General features: G+C 41.8%; 1 protein-coding gene across 3 annotated transcripts; it reads right to left on the minus strand.

Annotated features, from left to right (window-relative positions):
- Positions 1 to 1,095: 1,095 nt before the first annotated feature.
- Positions 1,096 to 22,258, minus strand: brwd3 (bromodomain and WD repeat domain containing 3). 3 transcript variants are annotated; one of them, XM_074612087.1, is made up of 40 exons: positions 22,090 to 22,258; positions 21,865 to 21,923; positions 21,730 to 21,759; positions 21,502 to 21,561; positions 18,397 to 18,547; positions 18,167 to 18,265; positions 17,884 to 18,044; positions 16,870 to 17,091; positions 16,549 to 16,649; positions 16,383 to 16,453; positions 15,079 to 15,179; positions 14,934 to 14,974; positions 14,748 to 14,852; positions 14,505 to 14,655; positions 14,279 to 14,413; positions 14,062 to 14,190; positions 13,020 to 13,245; positions 12,782 to 12,925; positions 12,418 to 12,601; positions 11,572 to 11,665; positions 11,310 to 11,480; positions 11,127 to 11,200; positions 10,854 to 11,046; positions 10,649 to 10,759; positions 10,465 to 10,572; positions 9,028 to 9,152; positions 8,854 to 8,936; positions 7,640 to 7,751; positions 7,398 to 7,459; positions 5,859 to 6,014; positions 5,634 to 5,754; positions 5,396 to 5,521; positions 5,231 to 5,306; positions 4,988 to 5,038; positions 4,742 to 4,885; positions 4,456 to 4,608; positions 3,945 to 4,114; positions 2,791 to 2,879; positions 2,198 to 2,368; positions 1,096 to 2,099 (listed from the first exon to the last, which is right to left on the minus strand). In XM_074612087.1, the coding sequence occupies exons 1-40, from the start codon at positions 22,121 to 22,123 to the stop codon at positions 1,249 to 1,251; spliced, it is 5,445 nt and encodes a 1,814-aa protein (XP_074468188.1). In that variant the 5' UTR covers positions 22,124 to 22,258; the 3' UTR covers positions 1,096 to 1,248. The 3 variants fall into 3 exon arrangements, with proteins under 3 accessions (XP_074468188.1, XP_074468186.1, XP_074468189.1); XM_074612085.1 differs by having other exon boundaries at positions 12,418 to 12,604; XM_074612088.1 differs by lacking the exons at positions 14,505 to 14,655; positions 14,748 to 14,852; positions 14,934 to 14,974; ... (1 more) ...; positions 16,383 to 16,453; positions 16,549 to 16,649 and having other exon boundaries at positions 14,279 to 14,383; positions 16,900 to 17,091.

A 22,258-nucleotide genomic window follows, 5' to 3' on the forward strand; every position in this document is an offset into this window, starting at 1 on the left:
CCTGTTTCAAACTAAAACAAAAAAAAAAGTCTGAATGTGTGCTGGCACAGTTTAAACATTCTTACACAAAAATCATTTCTCTTTCTCTACTATCTTTATTACTCAGCTGCCACATGGTAGTAGATAAATGTGCAAATATTTCCTCTTCCTCATCACTATTAACGTACGACCTTAGTATAATACAATGGAAAAATAAATATTTCTGTGGAAGAGAGTACACCGGGGACCCCTTGTGTTTGCACATGCTGAGTGGAGAAAATGTGATGGAAGCAACCGTGAATGGATGCGGGTCTGATCCACCGGAGCAGGGAGTACAACGGTACAAATACAAACAGGATGCAGTGGCTTTTTTACCCCAGAAAAATCACTTTTACCCTTAAAAAAACAACAAAAAAAACACCCAAGTCTAACTAAATAACAGAATCGAAGAGCCGAAAAACAGTCTGAGAGGGAAGCAGGGAAAAACATTTAACATTCACAGGCCAAGAACATCAAGTTGTCCGAGGAGGGCTGTAGGAGCTGGGATATTACTACGGTACTGTATTCTACTGATTCAGAAGTATTGCTAACGCCCAAACTACACTCGTCTTGACTCGAGCCAGAGATAGAACTAAATCTGAATGATGCGAGCTCTGTAAACTAAGGCTTGTGGTTTGTGAGGAAAGTACCAAAGAAGTTGACATCAGTGACCTTGTGTGATACTGCACGCGTCTCACGGTGGTCGTGACTGAACTAGTGACCACCGGCATGAAGAGTTTTGTTAAATTACACATTGACGAAAACAAATAAAACATGAGCACCATTTTTTGGCATCTCCGCATCCTTCTTTGGTGACCGGAAGTAAGAGAAGTGGTGGGAGGGACGGGGAGGAGGAGACAGAGGGGTATAGTGTTTAGTACTGGACGTGAAACTCACAGCAGGAGGAGGAGGAGGAGGAGGAAGTGAGGAGCAGTGCCGCGTCTTAAAGCCTCCTCCAGCGGACAGTAAGGCCGAGGTGAGTTAGTCCGGTTGGAGTGTCCGTGTTGAACAGTGGCTCTGTCGACCAGGGAAGGGAACTCCTTGGCAACACATCATGAGCACCAGCAATCAGTTTGAGAGTCAGTCTCAGATAAAAAGAAAACTCATTTATATATATATATATATATATATCATATATACACTTGTACAAAAAGAAAGAAAAAAAATCCCTGAAGTTTTACTCATGTTAAACAGTTTTTTTTCATTGAGGTTTGAAAAGGGGGCGACGTGTCAGTGACTCCAGCCCATGAGGTGGCTGACACGGGCTTTCTCAGTCATGCGGCGTACCCGTCCTGAGCGGGACATGCCCAGATTGAGGGGGTCCTCCTTCGACCCGTCGTCTTCTGACTCGTCCCTGTACAGGACTGTCCTGCGACCCTGGTTGCGCGTGTTGACCCGCCGAGACTTGCACTGGCCGCGTCTCCGGATGCTAGCTGCTGCCGCCGTCGCCGCTGCAGCCCCTCCCTGCACCTCCTCCTCCTCTTCCTCCTCCTTTTCCTCAAGTTCCTCCTCCTCCTCGGGCTCCTCCTCTTCCTCTTCATCCTCCTCCTCCTCCTCCTGCTCACCCTCATCCTCTCCACGTCTTACATCCATCGGTTGCTGTTGTTGCTGCTGCTGCTGCTGCTGCTGCTGCTGCTGCTGCTCCTCCTCCTCCTCCCCCTCCTCCCCCTCCCCCTCCTCCTCTTCTTCTTGTTCCTCATCCTCCTCTTCTTCCTCCTCCTCTACCGGCAGCTGCACTCGTGCTTTTTTAGGTCTCTGTGCCGCGTCCTCTCCTCCTTTGTGTCTCCTTTTCCCTGAGGCCGCCACCTTACCCTTAGCCGGGTGGCGTACTGACAGGCAGGGGGCTTTGCTGTAGTCGTGATCTCCCCCCTCCACGTACTTCTCCATCTCCGACTCAGAGCTGTTCTCGCTGTCCGACGAAGAGGAGGACGATGAGGAGGAGGATGACCCCGACGAGGAGCTCTTGGATCCGGACGCCACCACCTCACCCTCCTCCTCCTCCTCCTCCTCATCAGACTGCGGCGCTTCTCGTACGTGGCACTGTCTGGAGCCGTTACTTAGTTGCAGGTTACGCTGGTGCCCTGATGCAACAAAAGAGGACGATGGTTCATTTCTGCACCGTAACTTTAAAATGAAAAATGTTTGATACATTTTGGTTAGACTGTACTGCTGGTCGTACCTGACTTCTTCACGGGAGTCGCTTGGCTGCGGGTCAACCGATGCGGCCTCTGGCTTCTGCTCGTCCCTGAACTTGGGGAAGAAGGCTGGATGTCCTCCTCATCCTCCTCCTCCTCCTCCTCCTCCTCTTCCTCCTCTTCCTCCTCCTCTGCTACACTGCTGCTTTGCTGAGCTAAAGCAACAACAGACGGCTAATTACTAATCAGGACTGTAATCATATTACTTTTCACAGTACATCCGTAGTGTAATGCATTACATCTGATCTTCAGTAATAACAGAATTAGTGGCCTTGTGCATATAATTGCTGTTTGCTACAACATGCTGGATTTAAATGTGCATTAAATGTGTATACAGTCAGAATGTGTGAACGCAACAGTAAAATGCATAACACGATGCTTTGATAAGTGGGGAAATAAAACAGCTGTCGACAGCAGCAAACCCTGCAAGGTAATGACTCAATTAATGTCATTACAACTTTGGAAGAGTAATGATTTTTTTTCTTTACTTCCCCAACGCTGCTACCAATAGTTACAGCAAGATCCTGCACAACACTGGGACCTGAAAACACATTAAGCCACAATAGTGCAGTCGTACCCTGATGTGGTCTCTGAGAACGATTCTTCTTTGAGGTCTTGGATTTTTTTGGCTTCGACACCTTTCCGGACTTGTGCTTCCCTTTAGGGCTGAATGTATGGAAACAGAGAAAAGAAGCGACATTTCAGAATAATGACATATATCAGCAGGGGTGCCTGCAACTTTCATCACTTTAAATGTAAATAGCGTTTTTAAACCAGGGCTAGGATTTACTAAAGCTGATTGTTAAAGGGATAGTTTGGGTGTTTTGAAGTGGGGTTGTATTAGGTACTTATCCTTAGTCAGTGTATTACCTACAGTAGATGACGGTCGGCACGCGCCCAGTTTGGAGAAGCAGACAGGAGTTACCACACGGAAGCAAAGCAACGTACTGCTGTGGACGGGGCCGGCAGCAAAACATTTTTTAGCCACATAAGAGAAAGGCCCATCTGTAAAATCAGTATCAGTTCAAGTGTACGCTATACTATTTTTGCCCCTTTTTACCTTGAGACAGCTATACAGTCCATGCTCTCGCCAAAGCAACCAGACGCCGTTGAAAAAAACAGTAATTTTACCTCGCAGAACGCAGGAGTAACTAGTCTACCGCTGCCTTGATCAGTTAGTTTGTTTGTGTTATTGTGTGACTTTGGTTAGTTTGGATTCACCAAAGACACACAATATCACAAACAAACTAGTTCTGCGAGGTAAAATTACAGTTTTTTTCCAATGGAGTCTGGTGGCTTTGGCGAGAGCATACAGTAGACGGATGCAACAGCTTCAGGCTATCTGATGGCAAAGATAAATTCTAAATATAGCGTACACTTAACCTGACATTGATTTTTTTAGGTGGGCCTTTCTTTTTGGTGTCTAAAATACGTTTTGCTGCTGTACATTGCTTTGCTTCTGTGCGGTAACTCCTGTCTGCTTCTCCAAACTGGGGGCGTGCCGACCGTCATCTACTGTAGGTAATACACTGACTGTGAATAAGTAACTCATACAACCCAACTTCAAAACACCCTAACTATAAAACACCCAAACTATAAGTGTAAAACAGGCCTTGAGTTTAAAGCAGCACATTTGAGATATTTCCAGGCGCTGCAGACACCCTGTGTATACTGTGTATACTGAGATGAAAAAGATGTGGAGTGACAGGTTAGTAAATGAGGTTCAGTCACCTGGGGGATGGACTATTAGGCGGGGAGCTCCCTCCGTTGTGCATTCTGTTCCTGTAACTGACTCTCTGAAGAGTCCGCCGCTCATTCTGAATGGCAGACTTGTAGTCGGAGATGATAGAGATGATGTTTTTTTCAAAGAAGGCCGACAAGCTGAGGGTCATGGTGTAGATCTAGACGTAAAAACAAGAAAGTCAGAGTGAATCTACTAGACTACTAGACACTTATATACATCAAGAACTCCCAGCAAGCATGTTGGTGCTGTGGGAACCAACACATGGGCATCAATCACGGGGATGTCCCACAACAACATACATTGACGTACTGAGGAGAGATGCAGGTGTGGAGAGTGCTAAAAACTGCTCTAAACTATAGAGTACGGTCTAGACCTGCTCTACATAAAAAGCGTCTCCAGATAACTTCTGTTATGATTTGACGCTGTATAAAAATAAATTGAATTGAATTGAAATTATAGTTATATTATACTTTTTCAATGCCACTGATGCTACTTCACCTGTGATTTCTTGTTAGGCGTGTATGCTCTGGAGTTGCTGAAAATGAGGCGCACGTCTTTGGCGAACTCCATTGGGCTTGCATAATTCACTGCAACCAGCGTCTCTGACACTGTAGCCAAATCCATTGGAGTGTCAATGATGTTTTGATAGTCCTGCACAAAACAAGGTAGAGTCCAAATGTTAAGGCACACAGAGGATCGTTTTAATTTGACTTCTGCTTTTAGTTATGCACCCTTGGCATGCATGTTATTTGAAGTTGTGTGATGTGTTTTTCTGTTGTTTTACCGGATACTCAAAGAGGTCCACTGGCTTCCTGAATGGCTCTGAATCTCGCGAGACCATCATTCGTCGCAGCAGCTCTCTGCATTGACCTCGCCAGAATTTCACATCCAGAAGCACGCCACGCTTTTTGGAATTCGGCTCAGCTCCCTAGCAGAGAAAAGATGAAATTAACGACTGGAGCGATTGCAGATGATTTTAAGTCTGTAACGGTTTAAGATGGATTGGACACTGGACTCTGATCCCTCTTACCCGATGTCCTGTAGATGTGCCTGGAGTGTCAGAGTCCACATCCACCTCAGCCTGCAGAGGAGCACATAGAAAACAAAAAATACTGTTTACAGAAGAACAGAAATCTAGCACTGCAACTAATGAATATTTTCATTGTCGATTAAGTTCTCGAATAATCGATTAGTTGTTTGGTCTAAAAGTTACCTGACGAAAAAGCTTTCACCATGATGTAAAAAAACACTCATCACAACCCAACTCTCTCACCTCAGCTTCTCCTCCACTACTGATCTCAGACTTCAGTTTGTGATACAGATCCAAGATGTCTGTGCAGCTCTGGTCGCTGAAGGAGACAAGAGGGCATTAGACACGTGTGTAGGAGTATTCATCATTATTATTACCCCAGTATCAATCATGAACTGTGTGTCTTACCCGATGTAGCGCAGGAGAACGTCACTCACCACCTTGGCGGTTGCTACAATGGGGCTCTGGGGTTCATTGAAAGTGCGGGCGTTGTGTTCGACGTAGCGCACCTCCCACATTAATGCAGAGATCCGCCTGCAGCAGAGGAACAACCACACTTCAAGCTCAGATAGCAATATTTGGCATCTGAACTTTTATAATTTATGGTGAAGATAAAAATGTGTTAAGGTTATGCATGCTGCCTCACCTGTAGAAGCGGTTCTCCAGTCGTTTGCGGATAGTGCTGAGGTCAGTGGGGTAAGCCACCGCGGTGCAGTACAGAGGGTAGTCCCGCAGATTTACCGGTAACGCGAACGCCTTGGCTACATCTGTGGACAAACAGGAATGAGGTCAAACATCGCAGACATGAATGAGGTCATGAACTTTTCCCGTAGCAAACAAACAAACTGTCATTGACTCTTTGACGGCCTACCCAGTGTAAGAAGCTGATCGATGCCATGGATGACTCTCTCACAGTCTTCATCTCGTGTGTGAGCCCCCCATTCTCCTTCCTGAGGCGTGTAAAGCAGAGCCTTTAGCTCCTCCTCTGCCACCTCCACGCCATTGCCAACCTGGTCAGGCAACGCAGCTGATGGAACCACAAATGAAAAGGTATCTGGTTAACTGCTAAAAACTACTTTGAATTATAGCTAATTATCAGCCACACAATACTTATAAAATACCACTATTCTTCTAAAATATTGTAGGCAAATAGGTTATATTCTCCAAAGAAAAACATCTGAGTTTGATCTCAAGCCTTGAATGTGATAAAAACACAAACATTTCCATGTTCAAAAAACATGATGGCTTTTCATTTTCACCATTCTGCTACTGAAATAAAATAGCAGAATAAATCTGCACTGTTTTTTATGGCATTGACAGCCTGTTCCATTTATAATATAAATGGACTATTTGGTTGTATAATTAAGTCAAAAAGGAAACAATGGCACTTGAAAAGGAGCAAAATCAAGTCTTTTGTGATTCAGACAGTTCCCAAATGTTAACTGTTCAAGAACATCTAAGTGGCCACCATAATGAACAGTCTGAAGTCTCTAAATGCTAAAATAATAAACCCTTTTTGTCTGGAAAACACACGGCCATCTTTATGGAAAGTAAAGGACACATTTATTGCTTCAGCAATATGTGAAGTCCAGGGTGTTTTCAACGTACTGATTTCCACCTGTACATTATTGTATTCACAGACTAATATTAGGTTTGATGATAATAAATGCATTTTCTGTAAAAATTTAAAAATACATGCAACATTTTTAAATGACTTCAAGAGTTGTCTTTATGCAAAATTTCTTTTAGATAACAAAAAGAAAACAGCTTTTGATAGAAATGAAAAGTTACAGCTTTAAACAAAATCCATTCATGAAAACCAGACTTTCCCGAACAGATAAATATTGATGGAAAATATTTCTGAAAAAATATGGAACTTTTTCATGCATTTTTTTTTTTTATCTCTACTGTTACAGTTTACTGTTATATTTCGCAAAAGTTTGATGTATTCTTGCATTGTTTACTTGAAATTTCAACTCACTCTCTCAGTATATGCTCTTTTCATTGTCTCATGGTGATTTCTAATGAGGCCATGGAAGTGAATAGGAAACAATGTATTTTAGTTTCGGTAAATAGCCCTGATTTTCAACCACTGTGGTTGGCCATAATGCTCCATCTTTGAAAGATGAAGCTGTAAAATGGACTTTACATCAAAATCAATGAATGAGAGGAAATGTATCATAATTAAATGCCATTTTTGGAGTAAAATCCTAAGTCATTATCATACTGTCCAATTTGAAGTGACATGGTATATTATACAGTATGTATATATTCATCTGCACTTTTTATAGTGTAAATTTGTGAAATCTTTTGACATTTTGCCTGTAATCTAACAAACCGTCTCATTTAAAATTGCATCGGTTTATATCCAGGTGGAATTTTCTATATTAATAATAATAATCCCACTGACCTTCCTCAGGAATAGGCTCCATGTCCCAGGGACTCATTTTCTCCCGCTCACCATTATCCCACCTGATGAAACGAGACAGAAAAAATACATTCATTAGTTATTAAACTAACACGGTGTGAAAGATTACAATCCCTTATTAGATTTAACTTTAATGAAACGTGACATCGGGTCAGCAAAGAAGAACATGGTATTAACAGAGATACACTATGTAGGAGTAGAGTACTGCAGAAAGACAGACGCACTTTACTGCGTAGCACTGAAACAGGCTGTCTGGATACTCCGGCTGCAGAGGCTCCTGGTCCTCCACAGAGCCGAACCACCAGGCGTCATCAATGATGCTGCGGAACCTCAAACCTGAAGAGAGCAAAGTGAAGACAGGATCAAACAGAAGTAAAGGACAGTACACTGTTCACAACAATGAACATGGTCTGGATCTGCTCAAATCGTTGTGGGTCAAACACTTGAGTCAAGTTTTCAAACCGTGTATATGAAAATAATTTTGTCTCTGGCTGGAAATATTACATCAGACCTCTCTCACATTTTATTTGAAGAATATCAGCTTTTGCTATCACACAGATAATTTAGAGCAGTGGTTCCCAACCTTTTTCCATTGGGGACCCCTTTTCTATCATTGAGTTAACTGACGACCCCCGACTAAGTGACATATTTTATGGATATTACATATTATATTTAATGCATAACAATAACAGTACAGATACAACTGATAAAACTGTACAATTAACCCAAATTGTGAACACAATAACTGCAGAAAGTTTGTGTAAAATTAACAATTTGGATTCATTTTGAGGAGATTATTTCCTGTGAATATATTGCATCAGAGATGAGTTTTCCTGTTCTCTGTATTTTCATACTTAATAGGCTTCTCTTTTTTTTGACAAATTCAATGTTTTTCTTCCCTTATCCTGTGAGATTTGTTTTATATTCTAAATAATAATCCAAACTTTAAAAATAACAATTTCATTTAGTTTTCTTTACAGAAATTAATGAAATGCTGAGATATTGGCCAACATAATATATATTTTTCAAAAAAGTTTTCTTATACCCCTTAAAATTAAGAAGTCCTTAGGGCCCCCCAAAAAGCTTTGGCAACCCCTAGTGGGGGTCAGGACCCCAAGGTTGGGAACCAGTGATTTAGAATCCCACATGCTCGATTGAACTTGTCTGTTCCTCGTCTGTAAAATTACTAAATCAGAGTTTGGGATGTAAGTAGGCCTCAGTGTACCTGAGTCAAACACCGAATGTAAAGGGGAGTGAATTGATTGCACTGCATCCACTTTTTGTTTGATGTGATATATGTAGTATGGTTTTGTTGTTTGGTTAAATATTGCGTTTTGTATTTATGTGGAACAGTGTACATCGGAAAATATTCTGATAATAAAGTGAAATCAAATCGAATCAAATATGAGTGGTAAACATGTCTTTTTGAAACACTCACCTGGCTGCCAGTTGTGCTCTTTAGCCTCGTTGTAAAACTGCTGCAGTACCAGAAAATCTATGACATCAGGCATGTCATGGTACCTTTAGAGTGTGGGAATGAAAAATGAAATGAAATGCACATGCTTCAACATTTATCATCTTGTGCTGTATATACTGTTCATAAAATGCTCACTTTAATGAGAAACACTCATTGGTCATCTTCCCTGAGACTGGGTCCAGAAAAGCCAGTTTTAGGCAGCAGAGTGTGGGAGGACCCACTTCATATTTAATTCCAACCACCTTCACAGATTCCTGGTCCTGAAGGGGGCAGAAGAAAACACACAAAAGCTAAGACTCTGGATGAATGAAGAAGATGACGACGATTAGAACTTCTCGAAAAGAAGAAGTTAAGGCTACACACACAGGAGTACACCCTTTTTTGTACCATTCTGCAATGATGGTGCAAGAAGCCAAAGACAACAGCTGGATGGAAGATGCTACAAGCAGCAGACCAAGTGCCAACTATCATGCCATGTTAAAACTCACTTAATCAGCCCATCCCATGCTCAATTAACAAGACTAAGAGTCTGCAGCCATACTAGCAGCTCTGTGAGGCTGTACTCAGGCACAGCGTTGCTTTGAGTTAACATGCTCACAGTGACAGTGCTATCACATTGATCTTTAGCAGGTATTTACCAATGTTCACCATAGCATGTTAGCATGCTAACATATGCTAATCAGCACTAAGCACAGCAGGCTGATGGGATTGTCACTAGTTTTGCATTTGCTCATAAAATAAAGTATTGGACATACTGAAATTTTGACCTGATGGTGGCGCTAGATGAAGAGTCAGAGGATCACCAAAGTTATTACAATTCATCCTGAGGGATACATGAATGTCTGTGCCAAATTTCATGGCAATCAATCCAATATCTGTTGAAACATTTCACTCAATGCCACTTGCCAACCTCATGGTGGCACTAGAGGAAAAGTCAGGGGATCACTAAAGTCATTAGGCTCGGCGGTCGCCGCACAGTGAGTGCCGGTTAGATTTGTGTACGACTTGCTCTGACGTCACTGCCCCCTGCCTCCTGATCTCGTCTACTTTCCAGGCAAGGCGCAGTTCATCTCGAATGAGCCTATTATGATTCATCCTCTGGGCACCATGGATATCTTTATCTCATATTGGCAATCTATCCAATAGTTGTTGAGATATTTCAGTCTGGACCAAAGTGGTGGATCGACAGACTGATATTGCCATACCTAGAGCCATGTCGCTAACACGCTAAAAAACTGATGCATTGCCCAATTCATATTACATACTGCCATAATGTGACACATGACTTGTTGGGATATGCTGTGTGAAGGCAATAAAAAAACTACTGTATAATTTACTAGTCTTTACCAATACAGAAGTGATCTATGCGGTTCAGCTGTGAACGGTGGTGGGAAAAGGACTGTAAGAATTGTAGAGGAAAGAATTTGCGGAGGGCTTAGAGCTCTGCCAATTGTTGCACCTGGCCAACTGCAATGGAAAGTGAGCCTGACCATCAGATTACCAGTTACAGACTCTCTGAATAGCTTGTCTAATGGAGCATGTAAGGGTCTGTTAAAGAAAACCGCGCCTCACCCTGAGATCGAGTCTGTTCCACGGCTGTTTCTGAGGGTTGATGCTGTAGGCCTTGACCCGGCGGACGGCCCGGACGTAGGCCTGATGGCCCTGTTTGAAGTAGATGAGCTGGAGGAGGACAGGAGAATCAGGATCAAAATGCTTGAAATGTATTTTTCAGTTTGAGCTGAGTGACACTCCTTACCTCATCTCCCATTTGTGGAACAAAAGGAGAGCGGTGTGGGATGGTCTCCATTATCCATGATGGTGGCAGCCACTCCTCTTCATCAAGTCCAGCCAGAGAGGACGTGGGTTTCTAGGTATATAATAATATAATAATGTTCAAGTACAGAATTTCTCCTGTACTGTGTGGTGAAGACATGTTTACACTGTGAGTGCTGTTAGCGTACCTGTTTGGTCTCCTTAGGCTTCTTCCTCTTCTCACGGTCCTTCTTCTTGGCCTCTTTTGCCTTGCCGTCACCTTCCTCCTCTTCAGAGCTGCTGTAACCTCGGGTCTGGACAGTCCTCCTGGTTGATCGCTTCGGCGGCTGGAGGTTGATCCCAGCGTCGGCTGTCCAATCGGAATATTCACTGGAGGAGTCGCTGAGAATGAAAGAGGGGAGATGTTAGTTGGGCGATTATAACTACATGTTGAAAACACTACTCAGTTAAAAGATATTTACCTGGAGCTGCTTTCGCTCTGCCACTGAGCTTCACCATCAGAGGAGGCGTCGCTTTGCTCCGCCTGTGCTGCTGCCTGTCAACAAAAACACAGAAAGCACCTTATGAGTGGTAGTTAACAGACGGTGCTCCACAGCATCACGTCATGTTTAGATATGTAGAGAGAGCAGAAAGACGGAACATACATTTCCATCGCTGTCTGTGTCCATCTGGCTGTCAGAGTTGCGTCGGTTGCTGGAATTTCGACTCCTGGTCCCAGGACGGCGAACTTGAGCTGAGCGGGTCTGATAGGCGTGGCGCTGCTGCTTTCTCTTGGTCGGCCGCAGGGAGCGCAGACGTGAGGACAGCAGATCGCTCTACAAAGTGTGGAAGGAGGGTGGAAAATAAGTAGGAGCAGGAATGATTTTTTTACTTGTGAAAACAACTGGGAATTGAAGAGTAGCGTACTTTCGGTGTGCAGGCTGCTGGTTTCTTCCTCCTCTCTACGTTGTATAGAGAACATTCCATGTCACCTTTGGCTCGTCTGCACTCCTCCAAAACTCTAATGATGATAATTTCCATTGTGAAATGTACACAAAAATATATACTATATATATAAAATAGGGCTGTCAATCGATTCAAATGTTTAATCGCGATGAATCGCAAATTTATCCCACATTTTTATCTGTTCAAAATGTACCTTAAAAGGGAGCTTTGTATATATTTATTATTAGAAATCAATTAACAACACAAAACAATGACAAATATTGTCCAAAAACCTTCACAAGTACTGCATTTAGCATACAAAAATATGCTCAAATCATAACATGGAAAACTCAAGCCCAACAGGCAACAACTGCTGTCAGTGTGTCAGTGTGCTGACGTGTGAGCATGTCTGTAAAGGGGAGACTCGCAGGTACTCATACAACCCATTTTTATTCACATATCTTGAGGTCAGAGGTCAAGGGACCCCTCGGAAAAAGACCATGCCAGTTTTTCCCCGACAAAATGTTGCGAAAATTTGCAGCGTTACTATACAAGCTAGTATCCATTGATACCAATGGAGTCCTGAGGTTTTCTAGTTTCATATGATGTCAGTCTCTTCTCTATTTGAGCTTTAAAATTGATCCCGCTACAACCTAAAAATCACAAGTTGCGTTAAAGAAATTAGTGGCGTTAAAACAAATTTGCGCTAATGCGTTATTATCGCATTAACATTGACTGGCCTAATGTAAAAATATTAATTTGTTTAATAATCTTATCTGCTCTCTGCATTGTCCTTACATCTAATGCTATTCTCTCTATCTGGCTCACCTGGATATCCCTCGCGGCACTTCATTGACCATCACTCTGCGGCTCCAGGCCAGCAGGTCCCTCTCGGTGGCCACTTGACTACGCAGGGCGTTGTGCTGCATCTGCCACACGCCGTCCACCTGCCCACTTCTGCGTGGTTCAGCAGCCGGAGAAGTGTCCTCCACGTCCACTTCTGCTTCCTCACCTGCTAAAAATATAAAGAGATTTGTTTGTTATGACAATATCTTACTAGGGAAATATGGCACAGTTTTACAATAAATCTCAGACTTTTACAGGAATGACAGAACTGAACGCACTAGACAAACCAAGAACATAAAACCCTAAATCACTGTAAAAATGTGCTTACATAATAAGTGAAACTTACCCTCTGCCTCTTCAGCCTGCTCTTCTGCTTCATTCTGAAGCTGGTCCTGCTCATTCTGCAGCTCTCTGATGAGATTGTCCAACAGGCTTTCTCTGTTTTCCGCCGTTTGCTGGCCAAGTACTTGCTCAACCAACTCTCCATCACCTAAGCAGCAAAAAGGCAGTCAGTCACACTTCCAAAGTTAAAACTGTGCAAGCATTCTGAATGGTATATGAGTAACGGAGGAGCAGTTTTTTACTGTTAGCCATGTATCCTAGCTGGGGTACAAGCTGATCCTCCTTGCAGTTTTCTCTTCCTGGCACCAGTCGCTGGTAGTGAGGAGGGTGAGGGTTTCCATCAACATCCACCAGAAATGGTGGCGGCATGAGGTGTGGGGCTTGCTGCGTCTGCTCGTCCAGCACATAGTTGTTAGAGTCACGAATAAGAGGTCGGTAGTCCGTGTGGAAGAACATCTGGTCAGGAATCTGGAGGGAATCAAGTGTATGTTTGTGTTGAAAATGAGGGGAAAAAAATTGCTGCTTGCTTGTCACCCTCCGTAAGACATACCAGGACACAGTAAGTAAGTTATAATAGGGCTTCTTTATAGTTATTAGCAGTCTTCCCTACAATATTTCATTTCAGATCCTTGGTGACAGTTTGGCTTACAGCGAGACATTCCTGGTAATTTTAAGATTTTGGGCTATTTTGCTTCCATAACATGTCTTCTTTCAGACTAGTGGAAAGAAAACATCCAAAATACACATTTAGGTGTTTATTTTACTGCATTTGTCTATTTGTGTGTGTAGATTTCTCCTAAATTCACCCAAATTTAGCATTTGCATATTTAAACACAACATTTCTGAAAACTTGTAATGCAAAAAACATTTGTCTTAATGTCAGTAATCAACTGGGGAAGTTTCATGGTGATATCTTTTAGTAAAAATGTTTTACCCTTTTGTGTCTTCAAAATGTATGGAATTTTACAAAATATATCTGTAAAGGCCAATTTGATAAGATAATGCCTTATTTGCATATATAAACATACAATATCAGAACACTTGTAACACAAAAAATAATTGCCTTAATGTAAGTAATCATTTGGGGAAGTTTCAAGGTGTTAACTATTGGTTAAAATGTTTACCCTATTCATTTGTAGTGTCTCCCTTTAAATGCAAGTCTTATGATTAAAGAACAGTATGTGTAACCACAAATCTGCTATGCTGTCTAACCAAATGCTGTTTCTTTAAAAAAATGATTTTTTTAACGGTAAATATATTTTTTTAACAGTTATGTGCCGTTACCTTTTCATATGGTCTGCTGCAGCCGAAGCCAAAGATGAGCAAATGGCCGTGTGAGTCAGTGCAGGCGAAATGCTGCCCATCAGCTGAGAACTTGCAGTCAAAAATAGCACCGTGGCCTTGCCCTTCAATCTGGAAAACAAATATTTTAATATGAACTCAATGATAGTGTAAAGAAAGAACACGACTGATGGGTGATTCTCGTTGTCGAATCAATTACCATGTTGAAGAAGTTGCGGATCTTGGCTCCTTTTGTCAAGTCCCACATGTAAATGTTGCCATCGTGACCGGCAGACAGCATGATGCGGGAGTCAAACGGGTGAGCCTCCATCACAAACACCTCATCATCGTGACCCTTGAACAGAAGAGAGCACAAACATTAGGGGAGGTCAGTTGGTCAAAAACAGCTGTTTTATTCAGTAGAAATGCCAGCGTCAGCCACTCACAGATAAAACATGCAGCAGCTGTCCAGTGGTTGTGCTCCACACTTTGAGCAGGTAGTTTGACACCGCTGTGATGACCGTGCTATCTGCGCGGTCCCAGGCCACCATGGTCACCACCAGCTTAGTTTTATCATCCCCATTGGCGACGGTACTCCTGGAGGAAAATATTCCATCAGACATGAAGCAGCGGTTTACAGAGACAGAAGACGGCTCCAAGAAACTTTGAAATAGTGTTCACTCGCTTACCCAGGCAGCCTGGCAGCAATGTCTAAAGTGACGCTCTTCCACTCTTGTTGCTGGTAGTGCCAGATCCTGGCCGTGCCATCCCGACTGCCGCTCACAAATCTTAAGCTGCACACATATACACCGTCAGAGGCTCGAAAACCACACAAAAAACAGTTTGAAGTCTATGATCTCAGCAAACACACTCACCTGTCACTGTTATTGCTAAACTGGACGACCACAACTTTATCCTGAAAACAGGAAGAGATGTATTTAAGTTACAGAGAGATCATGTTTAAATGAAATTTCACATAGTGGAACAAGAATGATGCAGCTGCTGCGTTTTGTGTCTTACCGTGTGTGCATCCATCTCCGAGACCTTCACAGGAGTTTCAGCACCAAGGTAGTAGACTCTGATCAAATGATCGGTGCCACCGGTAGCCATGAACATACCGCCTGTTAACAGTAAGTTAACAAAGTTAACAGTAAGTTAACAAAGTTAACGTGATAATATCGTGTGAACGCAAATTTGTTTTAATGCTACTAATTCCTTTAATGCAATCAATCTTTCGGGAATCTTTCAATCTATGAGGCTCAGTTTTAAAGCTAGTGAGGCTATCATATGAAGCTAGAAAATCTAAGGAATCCATTGGTACCAACCATGTCATACTAGCTTGTCGTGAAGGAGGCTAAATAACTCTCCGTGGTCATTTTCAAAAGGGGTCCCTTGACCTCTGACCTGAAGATATGTGAATGAAAACGGGTTCTATGGGTACCCATGAGTCTCCCCTTTACAGACATGCCCACTTTATGATAATCACAAGCAGTTTGGGGGAAAGTCATAGTCAAGTCAGCACACTGACACACTGACAACTGTTGTTGCCTCTTGGGCTTGAGTTTGCCATGTTATGATTTGAGCATATTTTTTATGCTAAATGCAGTACCTGTGAGGGCTTCTGGACAATATTTGTCATTGTTTTGTGTTGTTAATTGATTTCCAATGCATTTGCGTAAAGCAAGCATATTTGCCCACTTTCATGATGATGAGTATTAAATACTTGACAAATCTCCCTTTAAGGTACATTTTGAACAGATACAAAATGTGCGATTAATCATGATTAACTATGGACAATCATGCGATTAATAGTGATTAAATATGTTAATCGATTGACAGCCCTAAATGGAACACATTCGGTCTACAACAATATCCGTATATCCATATCCGCTACTTATATTTATATGTTTGAATCTTCAAACAAAAACAAAACATTACCAATTATGCCATCACAGAATCTTGAGTTTTTTAACAGTTATAATGTTCCCAACATCAATTAATTCATAATATATTATAATTATCCTGCCTAATTATAACTATTTGTCAGCAGTAATTGTGTCACTCAAATGTAATTGTCAAACACAGAGTCTCTGCTACAATAAGATAATGTTGATGCACAAACTACTGTTGGCACTACTTCATCACTGTCCGTGCTACACAATAAATGCTGTTAAAATTAAAAAAAAAAAAAAAGATTTAGTAGATTTTTTAAACTTTTAGCAACAACAAAATATAAGCCAAAAGTTAAGTCATTAGTTGTCTGGGTTTGGTTTGGACAATACATCTGGAAAATGAAATGTTACCAGACAGGGAAACACACTTACCACTACTAAAGGAGGAAGTGGAGACCTGTACTCCTGGACGTGACCGCTCGACAAACTTGACTGGTTGATCACTGAGAAAAGAGGAGAAACAACAGCTCCATGAAAAAGTGCAACTTTACTAGAGCTAGATACAGTAGAGCTAAAAACAGATGTTTCAAACACTTACTGGAATTTCATGCTGAGCGAGTGCCACTTCCAGAAACACACCATGCCGTCTGCACCAGTGGAGGACAGGTACCGCGTTGTCCCTTTGATAGCAGGACAAAACTACAGAGAACAGAAAGTCAGCGTTGGTTAGTCACAGACGAAGAGTGACCGACATTTAACACGATAAAACAGTAGCAAAAGAGTTGACATGGTGCAGAACAAGTGCAGAAAATCTAGGCAATATAAGGTTATTAATATAAGACTCTGGGACCTACAGTGAAAACTTGCATTATATTCCCATATTTGTTTAAGTTATTCTATTAAAAAGCATCAGTCTCACCATTATGGATGTGATGGAGGCACCGTGGGCCTGCAGGACAGTGATGGGTGCGCAGGTACGCAGACACCATACTCTGATGGTTTTGTCACAGCTTGCGGAGGCAATGAGGGTGTTCTCGTGGTTCACGGCCATGTCGCAGATCTCTGCTGAGTGGCCGCGGAGTGTTGCCAGGAGCCGGCCGTCATCTGTGGCCCAAATTTTCACCAGGCAATCATCAGAACCCTAAAACACACAGACATGGTAACAAGAAAATAAGACATTTTCATTGGGAACTAGCTTCGACTGAAGAGCATCCATTGTCACTCAAACAGTTAACAAACAGGCTAATTGGGAGTTATTGGGAGCATCATTTGGGTCAAATTAACGACTCTTTTCAACTGAAGAAAATACATTTTTGTGACAATCAAAACTGAAACTAGTTTATAACTGATGAAACACACACTGTAGAGTATTCCAATGGTATTTATTTATTCTTTCCATAGTAGTTTGCTTAACTAAATCATCTGGGTTTGTTGGACCTTATAAAAATAACTTCATCATACATCCGATTTACCTGCGATTCAGCTGAACCTGTGCTCATTTTGACAGTTATCAGGTCCAATTTATCACGCAGCCGCGTATTTAAACCACAGAAAGTTCTGGTTTTGCTGAGCTCTTTGTAAACTGCAGCTAAACTACTCAGATGCTAAGTGACAAAGATTTTGTGGTTGCAAACATCCCTTTTTGGACCAGTTTTGTCACCTGTCTAGCTATGCACAAATATGGGGAAACATATTTCTAAAATACATTCTAAAAATGAATTTGTCACATGAATGTGTTTCCTGATAGAACTTCACCTATGATCTGGATTTTCTTTATTCACGTACCTCAACTGTGACAATGAAGAGATGTCTGATTTACATTTTATCTTTTGCACCTTCTGGCGAATAGTTTGCTAAAATGTGACTCAACAGATGGAAACACAACTAGTGAGACACTACTGATAGTGAAGTTATGGCCAAAGTAACCACTCACCGTAAATGTCCGACGGCCGGTGCGGTCAAAGGCTACACAGTAGACTGAAGAAAGGTGGCCGAGGATACGTTTGTGTATCTTCATGTGTTGGTAGGAGGAAGACGGCAGGGCCTGGCCAAAGCGGGCTGTGCCTGTGGCCTGGCGAGCACCCATGATGGACACTTGATATGAACACAACAATGATTAGTGGAAAAAACACGCCGCTAAAGCAGATTCAAAATAATTGATCTAGGGGCTTTAAGTCCTTTTAATGGGTATAAATAAATAAAAGAGTTTCACACACCAACATTGGGAGGATGTCCATTGGTGACCGGAGGTTCTGGTGGACGACCTCGGTGGAGTGCAGCGACAGCTGAGCCACTGCATACTTTGTGGCTACAACCTAATTAAACAGTTTGTGAATTTAAAAAATATTGTGGAAAGTGAACAATTACTGATTTGAAAACAGATCTATTGCCAACAAATCACACAAACACAATAAATAAAAAAAAAGGATGGGAGGTAAAGGCTCACTTTTGGTGGTACGAAGCAAGGACTGTCTTCCCAGCCCCAGAAGTGTTTGGACTCCAGGAACACTAGGTGGGATCTCCTTCTCTATAAGCGGGCCTATCCGCTGACAAACACGGAGCAGATAGTCTGCAGGAATGTGCTGGTTCAAAATCACCTGCAGGAATCATAGACTGCTATTACAAAATAATACAACAAATATATATAGTAAGTAGCATTTAATAACAAACAACACAACTTTAACATCTGTTATATTTTAAAACATTGCTAAAACAAAAAAAAGTAAAACTTTAAAGAAATTAAAGGAGCTAATGGAATTGTTTTTGTTCATGTGTCTTTCATGGGTATATGTTTTAATGTTGTTTGTGAGCCCTTAATCTAAGACAGTTTTCTAGCACTATGCGATCGACAATACATTATTTTTTAATCTTGAACTCCAGTTTTGTTAAAAAAAAGATTGAATAGCCAGTGCTTATTACAGACTGGGCCACAATCATTTAAACTGACCAATTTCAAGATTTGTGACCATTGATGTGTACAAATTGGGACATTTTACACATCAGCAGATATCAACCTGAACCAATATATCAGCAATAAGCTAATATTGTCCCATATGTTGGCCTGACCAATTCATCTGTCTGGCTCAAATTAAAACACATTTATTTCCCCTTAAAGTCAATAATTGGTTTTCACATTTTCACATCCCACTAAGCCTCTGGTTGCATCACATCTACAGACGTAGGCAAAGTTGTTGGTACCCTTCCGTTAAAGAGAGAAAAACCCACAATGGTCACTGAAATAACTTGAAACTGACAAAAGTAATAATAAATAAAAATTTACTGAAAATGAACTAATGAAAATCAGACATTGTTTTTGAATTGTGGTTCAACAGAATCATTTTAAAAAACAAACTAATGAAACTGGCCTGGACAAAAATGATGGTACCCCTAGAAAAGATGTAAAATAATGTGACCATAGGGACACGTTAAGCTAAGGTGCGTCCTGTAATTAGCATCACAGGTATCTTCAAACTTGTAATCAGTCAGTCTGCCTATTTAAAGGGTGAAAAGTAGTCACTGTGCTGTTTGGTATCATGGTGTGTACCACACTGAACATGGACCACAGAAAGCTAAGGAGAGAGTTGTCTCAGGAGATTAGAAAGAACATTATAGACCTTCATGTTAAAGGTAAAGGCTATAAGACCATCTCCAAGCAGCTTGATGTTCCTGTGACTACAGTTGCACATATTATTCAGAAGTTTAAGGTCCACGGGACTGTAGCCAACCTCCCTGGACGTGGCCGCAAGAGGAAAATTGATGACATATTGAAGAGACGGATAATACGAATGGTAACCAAAGAGCCCAGAACAACTTCCAAAGAGATTAGAGGTGAACTCCAAGGTCAAGGTACATCAGTGTCAGATCGCACCATCCGTCACTGTTTGAGCCAAAGTGGACTTAATGGAAGACGACCCAGGAGGACACCAAATCATAAAAAAGCGAGACTGGAATTTTCCAAAATGCATATTGACAAGCCACAAAGCTTCTGGGAGAATGTCCTTTGGACAGATGAGACAAAACTGGAGCTTTTTGGCAAGTCACATCAGCTCTATGTTCACAGACGCAAAAATGAAGCATCCAAAGAAAAGAACACTGTACCTAATGTGAAACATGGAGGAGGCTCGGTTATGTTATGGGGCTGCTTTGCTGCATCTGACACAGGGTGTCTTGAATCTGTGCAGGGTGCAATGAAATCTCAAGACTATCAAGGCATTCTGGAGCGAAATGTGCTGCCCAGTGTCAGAAAGCTTGGTCTCAGTTGCAGGTCATGGGTCCTCAAACAGGATAATGACCCAAAACACAGCTAAAAACACCCAAGAATGGCTAAGAACAAAACATTGGACTATTCTGAAGTGGCCTTCTATGAGCCCTGATCTAAATCCTATTGAACATCTGTGGAAGGAGCTGAAACATGCAGTCTGGAGAAGGCACCCTTCAAACCTGAGACAGCTGGAGCAGTTTGCTCACGAGGAGTGGGCCAACATACCTGTCGACAGGTGCAGAAGTCTCATTGAGAGTTACAGAAATCACTTGATTGCAGTGATTGCCTCAAAAGGTTGTGCAACAAAATATTAAGTTAAGGGTACCATCATTTTTGTCTAGGCCAGTTTCATTAGTTTGTTTTTTTAAATGATTCTGCTGAACCATAATTCAAAAACAATATCTGATTTTCATTAGTTAATTTTCAGTGAATTTTTATTTATTATTACTTTTGTCAGTTTCAAGTTATTTCAGTGACCATTGTTGGTTTTTCTTTCTTTAACGGAAGGGTACCAACGATTTTGCCTACGTCTGTATATGTAGCCTCTCTTGGTCTTAAAAGGTCAGCTGCCATCTAAACTAGATTATAGTCTCTCCACATTCTTATTAATTCCTTCACAAGTCACAAAGACCTCAAAGATACTCCTATAAACTAGACATTATAATGGAAAAAAAACCCACTGCAATTAAAGTTAATCATATTATTAGTGGATATTTTTATATTAAAAAAAACAAACAAATGATATGATAAAATTCAAACAGCTGTGTAGTAACACATACGCACATAACTAAAAACGTCCTCAAAAATTACTTATTTTTTTCTCTTCCTGTTAATGATTGCTCACAGTTTGTAGCATTGTTTTGTAATGCAGCTAGCTGCAAAACAATCAGCTAGCTGAGGGGGAGGGGCAGATAAGCTCATCGCCAATCACAAGAGTCTCTTATGGTTCTTCCGGTTCGCTCACAAAAACAACTGTGATTTCATTGGCTCCAACAAAAGACGGACAGCTCTCTCGATCTGGCTCAGCCTATCACTGCCTGCCCTTGTCCCTATTCTCCTCCTACTAGCCCACACAATAGCAAAGGCTATATGTGGTTATTTACCAACGGGCCTATACTAATATGAATGTTTTAATATGTTATAATAAACATAAACACATTACCACCGCGTCTATTCAGCGTGGTTAATTAAATTCAAAATATACACATCCGAGAAGAGGCAATTGTCGCTTATTATTGAAGTTATACGCTTCATTCCATTAAAAAGTTAATTATGAACATTCCCACTCACCCAGTCTGTGAAGGTCCGTCTGTATATCTTCCCGTCCCAACTCCGTCGCTGAGGGACCAGCTAAAGTTACAGAAACAACAAGCGGTTAGAGATGACTGCCAGTATCGTCCCGGCTCGGCAACACGCTCCTTTATCCGACACAAGCCAACATTACTGAGAAGTTGTCCAAAAGGCGAACAGACATGCAGCAGTACGGAAAGCAGACAGGAGAATAAACACAGAACCTACCTCATACTGCTCCAGCTCCTCAATCAGGATCTAACAACAGAGAGACACAGTTAGCGTTAGCTGCTAGCTCCAGCTACTTATCTACACCATTTATTAGCGCTTTGAGTTAATATCTTGCTTATTGTAGGTTGTTACCTGTGCTGCCTTCTTACAGGGTCCAGACTGCAGGAATCTGGCAATGAGGTAATAGAGTTCTGTAAAGAAAGAGAGGTTTGTTAGCTTGGTGCTAACTAATGTTGCTATTGAGCCGAGCTAACGCTAGCTAGCTTTGGGTTACTTAGCGCGCTAGGAGGCACACAACTGTAAACTGTGTGAATGATCAATGTTTGGTCTCGGATCAAAGGGACGCTCAGCACTCACCAGCTTCGGTTTGTGAACACTGTTCTCCCGCCATCACTTGACGAGACAGGCGACATTAAGACAGACTGATGGTGTAGCTTACTCGTTAGCCGCCGGCTAGCTAACAGTAGCTAAGTGTGTGTAGCTAACACAGGCTAGTGAATGGCCTCCTCCTTTCTCAAGTTGTTCC

This window comes from Sebastes fasciatus, chromosome 16 (genome assembly GCF_043250625.1).
Source record: "Sebastes fasciatus isolate fSebFas1 chromosome 16, fSebFas1.pri, whole genome shotgun sequence".
In the NCBI taxonomy this organism is placed as follows: Eukaryota; Metazoa; Chordata; class Actinopteri; order Perciformes; family Sebastidae; genus Sebastes; species Sebastes fasciatus.